The following is a 14,198-nucleotide window of genomic DNA, read 5'->3' on the forward strand; positions in this document are numbered from 1 at the left end:
AGGCTTGAAGCATGCTTTGAATGAAAGCAAGGGGCAAGCTGTAGGGACATGAGGTGCGTCTTTGGGGAATTTTGACGATTTCTTTTGATGCATTGAAAATTTCCAAGGGCCGTTTGATTTGATGAGGAGGCGTGGGCGTGGGCGTGGGGTTGATATCATATTTCTTTCATGGAAAGTAGTAGTTGGGGAGTGTTTCCAGCCTAAAGAAAATTGTGGGGACAAGTCAAGGGAGAAGACAATAGGGTTTTTGGTAAGTAGGGACCGGAATGCCATATTGATGAATGTTTGTCCCTTAAAGTGGGCCCCAATACACACCAATGTTCCAACATGTCATGTGAGTGAGATACCGTGAGGGAGCTTTCTATGCTATGAATGTCCATGAAGTTTAGGAATTAGGAGTGAGTGAACATACTCAAGCAATTTACATATGCTGAAGAGAAATAGGTCACGACATAGGATAATTTATCCTCATACCGATTCGGAGAAATTATAGCTTATGTGAACAGCCCTAATTCATCATTGTACCAAAACCACCAGCAAGAAATTGAAAAGAAAAACCTGAAAACATGCTGCTTGACTTGCTCTAATACCGCATGTAAAACCTGAGGAGCATATTTAATTAAAAACACATTAGCTCAAGCCATTGAATTATCTCCAAAGCAAAAGCCTTACTCAATATCATGTTGATTACACAGCTAATTCTTTACATGTGTGTGATGCCAACATCTAGTGGGGGGCCTCAACTTACATATGTGTCCAGTTAGGAAATGTTAGAGGGTACGAGTGTTTCAGAAATTCCCTTATTATTAAGTCAGTATGAAAAAAATAATAATAATAATTTGTAAATCAAGTGATTAAGAATAATTACCTACGTATTTTAAATTTTATATAGAAAAAGAGACGATGAAAGTTTAGAAACTAAAGTTTGTTGTGAGGTAGCAAATTTTGTTGTTTCCCATGTTTCATTTGCTCAAAAGCTTGGGAGTCGTAATGAACGAATGACGCTTGCTCACCACAAAGATACAAACGAAGCCTGAATAAAATATTAGTCAATCTGTCAGGAATCAAGATTCCACATTAATTGAAATAATAGCATGTTCTGGAGTAGTTTAAGAGCTTTTGGACACTCTTTCTTTGCAAGTCAGTTTTTGAGGATAAGTTCTACCCATGAGTTCTTGACAATTAACTTGCTATAAATAGATTTCACAAAGATTCCTACAAATTTGAGAGATTTCTAGAGCCAATTCCTAGAGGGCTCAACCCAGATTACATTGATTGCTCTCTCCACACGCTCACATCTAACACAATCTCTTAACATATTGCTAGAACTAAGACAATTTAAGGATGGGATGGTTGCGGAACGTTAATGACTGGGAGAAAACCTCACCACAAGCTTTGGATAAAACATTAGACTTATCATGCATAATCCGAAAGATTTATTTTTAGTGTAATTAAATTGATATATAATTCAAGAGTCATGATAGGGAGACCAACTTTAGATACCAACTTGTGTATCATCTTTCTAATAAAAGAAGAGCCCACAAATACAATGAGTTCCACATTCTATTAGAAAGATTATACACGAGTTGATATCTAAAGTTGATTTTCCTATCATTTTCCATAATTCAATATTGGCCTCTGCAAGACATGCATGTTGTGGGAGGCCATCCACGTGGACCGTGGTGTAAGATTGCGAGAGGACAATCATGATTAAAAAATGAGACCGACCATGGACCCATCTCCAAATCCTTATCGGAAAATAATGGAAATTATAAGGTGGAAATAAAATAACCACTTGACCGAAACAAACACCTGTATACAAAGTGCAATTTCCACTGATATACGACATCCATAGGATTTGTTCCGAAAAGAATTACGTACGAGAAAAGAAAAGGAACTAATCTTGTTCTATGTTTTATGTTTGTGGTAGGAAAATTCGCGAAATACGCTATTACTTTTTAGACATTTCAAAAGATTGTAAGGGTTAGGATTATGTATGTGGTTGTGAATGATTGTGAATGAGATTGTCAACTTTTCAACCAATTCACTTCCAAGTTTGCCTTATTATATGAATTATTGCACTTTAGATGTACTAACTTACAAATTTTAATTATTTTATTTTATTAAGGAAAAAAGTTTAAATAAAATAGTTATCGGGTCGGTGCCGAATTTGGTGTTACCATACCTAGTTTTGCTCTATAATATATTCAGTTTAATTTGACAAAATTTGGCTATTTTTAAAAATTTCCTCTGATCTGATGAGAATTCAGAAACACAAGAAAGCATAAACCAAAGAGTGAAAGATAGGACTAATCATTGAAGTAGATGCTCTAGCTCATATCAGTTGGTGACTCTGTATCTTACCAAACACAAATCTCCAGCCAAAATTAATATCACAATCGTTTACAATGAAACAAAGTACTCGAAAAATATGACAATATGCATTACAAGTCTAAAGCTCATCAGTTCATTACATCCTCTGATAAAGAAATTCTATGAAAACTGAATCTGAAAGAATTTTCACAATAATCTGTCTCAACTGAACTATTTGGTGCCGTAAGAATTCATAACACTCAACTTACAACCAAAGGCAGGGGAAAAAAATGTACCTCACTCAGTTGCCACTTCTCCTAACATCTACCCTGGGCTGGGCAGGTCTATACTAACATTTTGTAATCTGTTTCATGGTGACACAATGACGACCATTACAGCAAAGCGCGACAAATGTACAACTATCCATAAAACAGATCAAGACAATTTATACAGTGAACTTGATTGGATATGAATTTACCAATTCTGCCATCAAAGTTGGAAATAACTAAAAATGAACCTACTAATTTGGCGTGAAAATCCTTGAAGGTGCTAAATGTTAATGACGTCTGATAGAGTAATCTTGGGTCAGTTTCCAGCAGCTAGATCATTTCTGAACTGTTCTACCAAAGGAGGAAGGAGAAGAGCAAGCCTAGACTTGTACCTTGCAATTCGTCCTAAGCGTTCTTCTCTTAACCTATAAGCAAAACACCAAGTCAACCTATGCAAGCTTTATCTGTAGAAAGAGTAATCAGAACCTTTTTGGAAAGCAGCACATCTCAAATATAGACTTTTCTGTATCCAAAGAGGAAATGATACCATCTTTCTTGAATTGTTGATTTAGGCAGATGAACAATTAAGTTGCAATACATTTTGAAACTTCGCATAACAAAAACGGTGCATGTGTGACATTTAATGAGAACTTGCAGACACATGCTAAAACCTAACACGTCTTTTTTTGTTTATTTTGGCAACCTAACATTTCAAATTAAACACTCCATTTCCTCCACCCTTAAGGCCAATCTAGATGAACCCATTAAATCAGTCTGGAGGCAACAGAATTCACTTCTCAAATATGTTTTTCACAATCAACATCTTCCTTTAACAGAAAAAAACTGGATGACATAAATCAAGTGCAAATTGACCCTCCCACATTATTTTTATGGTCCAAGTGCAAGCATTAGAATTTAATCTCACAATATAACGGATAATTCCTTTAAGATTTCTTGTCACAAGCATCACTAAAGCCACCAAATTCAACTAAGGTGTAAATTTTATGTGTATAAATCAGCCTCATCAAGCCTTAAAACGATTATCTGTAACAAAGGGAAAGCCACCTCGGTATGTGTAAGAACCTGAAGGTGTGAGAAACTCACCGTGCTCGAACTTTTCTGGCGCGTTTGACATGTCTTTTTAACAGATCATGTGGTGATGAACGTTGAATGTACTCCTCATCCTGAACGCAAGAACAAGGAAACTCAAATTGCAAAAGATCTAATAACTTTTTTTTTCTTCATAAGAGCTATAGATCTCATCATTTGGTATAGGAAAGAACAGATGCAAAAATATATAAGCTTCAACTTTTAATTTCAATGCCCTTTAAATTTAAAACTTGCTGGATTAAACCTATTCCACATTAAAACCAAGGATGAAAATATTGGCCGATATGTCGGATTTTCAGTGTCTACACTGATACTGGGGAGTAAGCCTATTTCTTTCCCCCATATTCGCGATGTTTTCTGAGAATTTCCCGGATTACACTAATATTTGACGATAATTCCGACATTTCCCAATATCTGCCTAAAACCCAGAAAAGTTTCACAACTTTTGAAGGTAATAGAAGGAAGAAGATGCAAATTATAAAAAATAAAAAAAATAAAAAAACCCCTCTAATTAAGTCAAATATGAACCAAACTAAACCTTAATTGAATACCCATCTACTAACTCAGCCATCAAACAAACTAAATATCCAATTAATCTAATAATCATTCTACTCCAATTGACACCAACAACATTGTTATACCCCGATACCAAAACCGAAATCGATATATCTTTTAATTGGAGGGCTGATACTATATGCACAGCCAAAACTTTCATCCTTGAGTAAAACTATCCTGGGTCAAAAGGTCAACCAAATAAAGGTAAAAGCAATACAAGTAGAATCAAGTTTCTCTGAACACCAATAAAGCAGACCCATAGCCCGCCTGGGGGTTGGAGGTAACAGAAAAACCTATAATCCTCCAATTTGACAGAATATCCATGCATTCATACAAAGTGTGCTTTTATCTATGTACCTATTTTCTTTCTCTAATTTCTCTGAAACTCAAAAACACAGACAGCCAATGCATGCATGTTTTATCTAGATACCAACATATGTTGTATATTATCTTTTGAAACTTGAAAACTCTGTAGTATACAATTGGTTTCCCACAGAGTGAAGAAGGACTTGCATTACAAGATCACAACAGATTATCTTCAGACTACAAAATACCCAGAATTTAACACACTCAAAAGTACTACTTAAAACTAGACCTTCAGAATCTATCCAGAAAAAGGATGCTTGATGAATTTATTAAGATTAATCATGAAGAATGGTTATTAGTTCGGACTACCAAAAACAAAACAGCCTTTAGACTGATAATTTAAGTGATTATTCAAAAAAATGAGCAACTTCACATATCATTTCTTAATTCATTTTTCGTCCTCAATTTGTAGCATATATATAAATCACTTTGTTCATAATTTTTATGGAATTTTGTCAAATCCAAAAAACAAGATTCAGAAAATCGACTTAAGGTTGAACACATGACAAAGTTTGGTAAACCATCCTTCAGCATCATTTTAAAGGTTCATGAAGACATTTTCTAAAGGAGCAACAAAATTCTTGTATAGTTTTTTGGCACACAAAATTCATCCAGAGATATTTGTGCCCTTATATTATAGACAGCATGCTTAATTCTTGTATACTTTTAGGGACAGTAGTGTACCAGTGTATATGTGGATGTTGACACTGCAAAAGGCACTCATATTATCATTTTGAAACTAATTTATTTTTCTATTTGATGCTTCCTGTCTGTGGAAGTATACATTGTTTTGGGTCAAGAAGTATCTTGATTACATGACACTGATATGACCTAGATGAGATACTCCTAAAGGAGGCAAATACAATACACATCACTTTGTCGCTGGAACCAAACGAACTTTTTAAGTCATGAATCTTGATTTTTTTTTTTGTTCCTTTATATCAGTTCAAAACAATGACTATTACTGCTAAATAGTAATCATTATAATAAAAAACCAACCTCATCCTCATTATCATCTTTTTTTCCTTCTTTTTCTTGTTCACCTTCCTCCTTCTTTGGCAAAGTAGCACTTGCCATAGGTATAGGTGATGGTTTTGGAAGAGACCTTACAGTATCGCCATATTGTGGCTGCCAACAGAATCAAAATTTTCAGACTGTAAATAAAAAGAAACATGGAAATTGAGAAAAAAAAAAAAAAAAAAAAAAAAAAAAAAAAGAAGAAGAAGAAGAAGAAGAAGAAAAAAGACGAAAAATTAGGCCAGTTCCCACATTCTAAATTCTAAATGCAAAGCCAAAGCCCAAAGAGATTAAGCAGAAACCAATATTGTCATAAACTAAAATAAATAAGGCATAATAATGCAGCAGGTAACAGAAATGTCACAACAATGAAATTAACATTTTAAACATTTAAGTCAATAATAAAATGAAATAAATTGGATCTGTATACTAATACTCTCAAGGGAAATAAAAGTTCCAATCATTTGGGTTCGCAGTTTCCAATTCAATTAGTACAATAAATCCAGAAATGAGTTTACCAATTATTATTATTATTTTTTTGATCAAGTATACCCCTTGGCATGTAACAAAGACTAATAACTACAGCAATAAGGGGTCATCTGTGTGGACTGAGACATAGTGTAATAAGGGGAACACATAGGGCTGGGCAAAGAATATGTCTTGCAGTCATTCTAAAACAGTTGAAATAAAAGAATTTCAGTTATATGAGTTTCAACCTAAAATTAACTTGTTTGCCAGATTAAACTGTATTAATATATAAAAAAAGACAAAGACTTCTCTTGTAAGTAAGGGCCAATTATTAGGACTCAATTGCAAAGTAGGCTTGTTGAGGTAAGATAGTATATAAAATATTGTTATTCATCATTATTGTCAATTGTTTTACCATTTAGGCCATAAAAATACTTCAATCCTTCCACAGATAGTTGACAATGCCATCTTCTTTTTCAGTTGTAGTAGGACCATAGCATTTTGATGATAATGACACTTTCTTTGAGAATAAGCATTTTGATGGTAACGATGTGAAGCTACTAGTATTACAGTAAGGCATTTTGTCCTAATGAATCTGTTAAGTAATTTATTTTCTTTGAATAAGTAGATTAGCTTCTAAGTAGTAATAAGATGTGATATTACGCATATTCACTGTTTCATATGACCAAATAATTCATCCTGGAGGCGTTAGCAAAGAGTTAGACTGGATGAATTCAAAAGATTGCATTAAAAAAACTATTATTTCAGGGAACTTATGTCTGTATTCTCGAAATATTAACCAATTAAAAAATTCTACATCAAGTTGCATTTGTAGATTTGAGCTCTTCTAACAGCAACTCAGGTTATATTTGAACACAAATTAGGCTTGCAAAAGATCATCAAACACTGGATTCTTAGGATAAAAGCAAAGTACAAATTATTACAGAAAAAAAAAAAAAAAAATCTCATGCCAACCTGACATTCTTCAGGAACTCCATTCCTCAACCATGACCGACAATGAACATATAGAGAAGCTCCATCCGTCATTCTGACCTGCATACATAATTCAAAATAATTAACACCAACAGAAGTGTAAGAACTAAGGGCTAGTCCTAATTTGCATTCTGATTGTTATCTACAAAACATCAAAAAGGTTTCCATCAAGGATCGATTGATTCATTTTAGAAAAGATATAATCCAGGTTGCATTTTATTTCTCTATTATTTCTGCTGACAGTAGTATTAGAACTTCCTTCCTGTGATAAATAGTTAACATTAAAACTACTTATTTAAACTATATTGAATTCAAAAGGCATGACATCTAGATCATTATGCACCATAACTACTATATTTAATGTATTTGGCAGAATAAATATACAATTGATGGGGATTGGGTTGGATCACATTGTGTAGGGTGTCCATGGGAGGCAATAACGGAAGATAGGCCAGCAGTTTCTAATTAATTTTTTTACAAAGAGAGAAGAGGTCCTTCAAGAGACATATCCGTGTATGTGAGTATGAAGAGCAACTCCAGGAATGTTATCATCAGCAAGGGGGATTAAATAACTTCCTTGACATGAAGGAAAGGGAAGAAAGGAATTTAACAAATGGAAAAGAAAGAAAGAAAAAAAAAAAAAAAATCAGATTTTCCTTCTCGTACTTATCATTCAAGGACATTTAAAGGAAAGACAAAATGACATTTTTCTTCCCCTATGTACAAAGAAAAAAGGACAACAAAGTAAAACAACCAGATAATGCTGATTCTATTCCAGCCAGACCTTAGCTCAAATCCCACCTAAATACTTTACTGTTTATCATCAACTCATTCCAATCCCTCCTAGCAAGGGGAAGAATTGATCTGTACCACTCCTTAAGTCATCTTACTACAGATAATTTATTTTATGTGCTTGATCCATATACACCCTACACTCACCAAGCACAGTTGCTGATTCACAACCACAATGCCCATTATCAAAAAGTTGAGAATAAGAAAGAAAAAAAACAAAAATGTAAAACTTTTAAATAGAGAGTTGAATAAGAAATTAAATCCCAGTACAGATTGTTTCTACCATCTGCGCTTATTTCCATAAAAAGCCATCATAAACTTTAAGAACAAAGCCTTCAACAAACAATTAAAACTGTGTCAAAACATATATTTTCTCTATAGCATGAGATAGTCATTTTTCCCATTAATTAGGGACTGAAATCCTACCAATATCCACGCCTAAAATGAAAATTAAATTAGGTACTGAAAAAATATGTTAGTAAAACCATGCAACATGATTACTTAAACTAGAAAAAAGATATAATGTATACATGACTCCCAACAAGGGAGATCTTTGACATCAACAAGAGAACATCCTTTGCAAATAAATTTAGAGTCAATAGAAAGTCTTAATAGCATTTACTAACTTAAAGATATTAAAATGCATTTATAAATGGACAGACAATCAGCAAGCAAAGTGTTTCTTACTTTTCGACCTCTGATGACAGCTAAGTTATCATCTCTGCTTTTATCCCTACAGAAAACACAAGAAGAAAACTATTTATGTCAGTGAAAAATTCGAAGAAAAAGAATTCTTATTGCAAATAGAAATAAACAAAACAAATAAAAGAAAACTATTTACACTAGATCCAACATTACCTGTTGTCTTTAAAACCATTGCTGTCAGGCACTGAAGATGGAGCAACCTAAACCAGAAAGAAGAAATGCTGAATAAATCCTTCAAATCTTGCATTCAGATGATAATGTTGAGGCAAACAAAATGACACAGAAAAAAACGAAAGGCAAACATCCTTTATTCAGATTGGCTTAGAATATTCAATGGCCAAAAAGTTCTTATGTTCCGATTGGAATAATATTCATGTCAAAATTAAATCCATTATCTAGTTTACCCATTTTGGTCAACCAGGTTACTCAAAAGCCACCCTGCCCACAAAATACTAGGTGTTATATAACCACATTAACTTCTTAGACATCAACAACATTCAACGTAGTGCTATCAAACGAGAAAGAAACATAGTAAGATGATTGCCTAATAACTTGACAAGTTCAAGAGACACACCATCTTTCTAAGACAAGAATCATAGAAGCATGCTCAATGAGGAGTTTCACTAGGCATGGACTAACATTTGCAAAAGGACAATTAAACTCTACATTGCTACCATTATTTTTTTCTTCTATTTAAGAGTCTGAAGCACAACCAGGTGCTATGCATCCTTCAACGTGCTCAAAGTCAAACCTTCTGTGAAAGCATGTGTTTAATTATAGACAAAAAAGTTATACATAAATATATGGGTAGAAAAAGAAGAAAAATGTACCCAACCTCAATTTGACCTTCTATTTCCCCTGATAAATTCAACCAACAAAAAAAGATGTGTGCAGTAATGAAACTAGTCCAACGTATATGAACTGAAAAGTTACACTTAGAAAGAGGCTTCCTCGAGTCAAAGCACATTACCAAACTTTTTTAAGTTTACCTCTAAATACGTATGTACAATTGAACAAAGCAAATCACACCAGAGTCTAGAGAATGAAAGATTAAGTAAATTCTTTGTGAAAATCGCAACTGCCCATTACCAATTAACCAAGACAAGCAACAACAAAAAACAGAAAAGTAGAAACCTCGGGAGTTGAAGAAAGAGGAAGGCCCTTAATCGGAGGAGGAAGAGGAGATGGTGCCAAGTTGTAGGTGGGTCTTATCAAATGCAGAGAAATAGGCTGCTGAGGAGGGAAATTGAGTAAGGGCCGAGATGGGTAGGCAGCTCCAGCTCCTCCTCCTCCGGCGTTGGCCACAGTGACTGTGTGTTCGCCTCCGGCAGTGGCGGACCAACTGGGCCTGGGAATGAAGCCTCGGCCTGAAGAAGCCACTGGGTAAAGAACCCCCTGATTGTGATGTGCTGCTGCTGCTACTGGAGATGCTGATGGTGATTGGGTTCGAATTGGGAGGGCTTGGCTTGGGTACAGATTCGGAACAGGAGAAGATGATATGGGTCTTATGGGTCTCGTGGTGGTTGTGGGGACAGTGGAGGTGGCTGTGGCGGTGGCCATGGCGGCGGCCATGGCGGCAGTGGCTGTAGTGGTGGTGTGGTTGGGATCTATGGCCATGGCGGCAGTGGCGGGGAATTTTGGGAATTTGGTGCGCTTTGGTTTTTAATTTTTGAATCTTAAAGAAAAGTTCCCACTGCACACCCACCCAAACTCTCTTTATTTATCTTTATCATATTTCTTTTTTTGTTGCTTAAATATCCAATTTTTTATAAATGTTTTTAAACTCAGCTTCAATTTAACACGTGATTAAACTAAAATTTTAGGTTAAATTCCTTTTTTCGCGCCTACCAGCTTAAGCACCTGATTAAACTAGTACCGCCAGATTCATCCAACGGCTCACTTGCCTCCCTTGTTAAACTCATATCATATATAATCAAATATTAAAGCCGCTAATGGACTATTTTACTGTTGGGGGTTAAATATAAATTGGCTTTTTATCACAAATGGTTCTTGATCTTGAGGTTTGCAAAATTATCACATTTTATTATTTATGTATTTTTTATGACATTAATAGTCCTTAAAATTACTCCTTATACATCAATTTGGTCCCTGTGACTGTAAGCCTATAAATAAGTACTTATAAAAGATTAAGCTAACAAGTTGAGAGAACAAATTATATTACCTTTCTTTTCTCTTTTCTCTCTATAATTTCCCTTTAGTTTTATAACACAAAGGTAATTTTGTGTTACTCGAAAATTTTACAAAACATCCACATATGTATTATATCAACAAATTAACATTGAGGATCACGATTGACAAAAACTAATAACATGGACCATTCATGAGCATCCGAATTTTAACGTTGAGAATCACGATTGACACAAAAAAATTTTAAGCACACAATCTGAATATTTTGTGATAAAAAGCCTTTACTAGCCTTTTGAATTTGGATCAGGCACATGTCAATAGGCTTCTTTATCTATAGCGAATATTTGAAAACCTAATCTTTTTTGTTTTTTGTTTTTTTTTTGTTGTCATTGAAAAAAAAAAAAATCAATCTACAAGGATGAAACACAGCCCATAAGCGAAGGGAGTTGGCTGAAAAACTCAAAGCCCAAGATCTAAACAAGCAAAGCCCAATTTGGCCTACGACTACAGCTACTAGCGCCTACGACTTTCCAGCCTGAGTTCAAGCATCGTTGGACAATAGATTCTTTTTTTACAAAATTAGTTAAATACCCATTTCTAGACATGAAACTATAAATATACCCTACACTATTTAAAAGATAGAAACACACCCAAAATAAACCCAAAAATAGACAGCTGTTGATTTTTGGATTTAATTTCTATGTTAAATTACGGCTTTGACCTTTTCGTTTGAATTTTTTGAAACAGGTCCAAAACTCGCCAGCTATGATAGGAATTTGAAGAACAAATTTTGAATACGAGCAGCTCTTTGTATATTTCAACTCCAAGCTCAGTGACCCTAAAACTGCAGCTTTAGATAAAGAGAAGGACCAGAAATGGAAGAGAACGAAGGTGTTTAGAACGCTGACGCCGGTGGTGATGCGAGAAGAATGAAGATGAAGACGATTTCTCTTTCGCCTGCACTAACCCCGACAGATCGCTGATTTTCACCAACGACATATTCCAAAATTACCAGATCCGTTTGGTGTTCTCGATTTTCAACCCGGATCTCCTGTTTGCAGACGCGGACGACGACGATTCTTCCAAAGCCAGATGTTGCATATTGTAGATCTGGAGATGTGTGCAAGGTACAAACCTTCAACTACATTGCTGCCTAGAATTTCTTTTTTCTTCCTTTGCTCTGATTGTTGATTCTGTCATAGCTTTTGGTTCCTCTTTTGAGCACTTGTCCTCGAGTGGCTTAAGAGGGGAGATAGCTGCTTCTATATCCAATCACACAATGATACAATCTTTGTAAGTGGTCTTACTGCATTTGCTAATGTAATGAGAAGGTAGACAATTCCGTTTAAGGTAAATGAATTGAGCTGCTCATGATTTCAGGGATCTATCAAACAACAACTTAACAGGACTAATTCCAGAAATTTTGTCTAAATTCCAGAATTTGACTGTCCTGTAAGAGTATTTGGTTATATGTCTAAAGTACTGTAAATGCTTAATTTGTTAGAAAGCATCGTGATAGATTTGAACTTGCAGAAACTTGGAGAAAAATAAGTTCACAGGCTTGGTTCTGGTAGGACTGATTGAAAGAAAGAATAATGGTTTTCTATCATTAAGGTAAGCCTTTCATAGCAAATCATGGCCTTCAGATTCCGTGTTTGGCTCACCCTAAAATTGAGTGTTTTCTATTCTAATTTTCAAATATTCTCATAATTTAAAATAATTAATTATCAGGTATTTCCTTAGAAGGTTTATTTGCATGCTTTTCAAATTTCTTTATAAAAAGTCTTTAGTGTTCTTGTCTCTTGCTGAATTGATGTGGAAAAGCTATGTAGAGAATAAGTTTTTTCGATAATGTTTTTGTTTGAATTGAATTTCCTTTGGCTCATTATGTCATGCTCTGTTTGTAGGCTCTTGACAACATTGGATTTGAGAGTATAATTGACAAGAGCAAGCTCGATGGTCAGCCAGAGCTCTTCATCCCTGACAAAAACAACAATACCTTGACTATTATTGATAGTGGTATTGGAATGACCAAAGCTGGGAAGTTGATTTGTAGTATACAATTTGTTATCTATAAGTGGTATGAACATTTGTTAACTTATAGTAATTGGTATGAACAATTGTTATACGGTTCATACCCTGCAATTGAGTTGATTTCTATTACAAAGTATTAACAGTGTTTGCTTAGTGTATGATTGAATTAAGATTTTGGCAATGGTGATATGGTGATTCAATTTGATTCTTTATTCTTTGGAGCGCCGATGATGCTAGAGTTGGTGGTAGTCAGAATTTTGGAATGAGTTTTTGGCGTCAAATTTTTAATTAGTCAATATGAGTCATTGCTATATTGCATTTTCTATTTTAGAATGATATAATATTTGGAATTAGAGATTTAGAATTCATTATGCTTGTTTTTCTCATTGTTGTTGACTTGTTTAGCTCTATCTATGTATGCTATCTAATGTTTGGTTATTGAGAAAATTGAATAAAAGACAAGAAAAATGATAATTATTGTTCTTGGATTTAGATTCTCAGTGATCTAGGTTCTTTGTAATTTTAATTTGTAAAACACTATTTAGTGTTAACTTGGTTTTGATGTTTGGTACTATTTGGGTTCTTTATCGTACCTATTATGCAAATGAAATGACGTAGTTGTTAACTTCCAGTAAGTGGTATGAACAGTTGTTATACTGTTCATACCCTACAATTGAGATGATTTCCATGACATAGTATTAACAGTGCATTTCTATGACATAATATTAACAGTGTACTTTTATGGCATAGTATTAACAGATATTCAGTAACAAAGCATGCTTTATATTTTGCTCTATATATAGCTATGCACTTGAAGTTTATGATATGCATAAGAAGATAGTGTTATGATATAGGAAGATGAATAATTTGTGATTTTTACTAGAAGTAACGGGATAGGTATGATCTTTACGTATGCGTAGCACGTGATGTATGCATTCTGTTGTCTTGCAGGATCCTTCTTTTCATCATCATGAAGTATCTCGGCATACGCATCTATGATTTGTCCATAAATTTCAGTATCTCTTAATAAGCTTTGTATGTCATCTTTGAACAAAATGCTTGTCCCTTGCCAAAAAGCAGTGCTGTAACAGTATTTGTAGTTAGAAAAAATGTCAATAAATTGAAAGAACTGTTCAATAGAGTTCCAGTATAGCGTAATAATACTGCTTGTTTCCTTAAAAAAAACCTTTTCCTAATGCATGCCTACCATGTAAAGTTCCAGTATAGGGTAATAACACTGCTTGTATCCTATGAAATCCTATAACTAATGCATGTCTAACCATTGTAAAGTTCCAGTATAGGGTAATAACACTGCTTGTATCCTATGAAATCCTATAACTAATGCATGTCTAACCACTGTAAAGTTCCAGTATAGGGTAATAACACTGCCATATTACTCTGAAATCCTATAACTAATGCATGTCTACC

At 34.4% G+C, this 14,198-nt stretch overlaps 1 protein-coding gene across 1 annotated transcript; it reads right to left on the bottom strand.

The window, feature by feature from the left end:
• Window positions 1-2,402: 2,402 nt before the first annotated feature.
• Window positions 2,403-10,293, bottom strand: LOC117617123 (zinc finger protein jing homolog). The gene is made up of 7 exons (XM_034346384.1): window positions 9,723-10,293; window positions 8,742-8,788; window positions 8,571-8,616; window positions 7,074-7,151; window positions 5,613-5,741; window positions 3,687-3,766; window positions 2,403-3,007 (listed from the first exon to the last, which is right to left on the bottom strand). Exons 1-7 carry the CDS (start codon window positions 10,203-10,205, stop codon window positions 2,899-2,901), a joined length of 972 nt encoding a protein of 323 aa, XP_034202275.1. The 5' UTR covers window positions 10,206-10,293; the 3' UTR covers window positions 2,403-2,898.
• Between the last annotated feature and the right edge of the window lie 3,905 nt (window positions 10,294-14,198).

Source organism: Prunus dulcis, chromosome 2 (assembly GCF_902201215.1).
Source record: "Prunus dulcis chromosome 2, ALMONDv2, whole genome shotgun sequence".
In the NCBI taxonomy this organism is placed as follows: Eukaryota; Viridiplantae; Streptophyta; class Magnoliopsida; order Rosales; family Rosaceae; genus Prunus; species Prunus dulcis.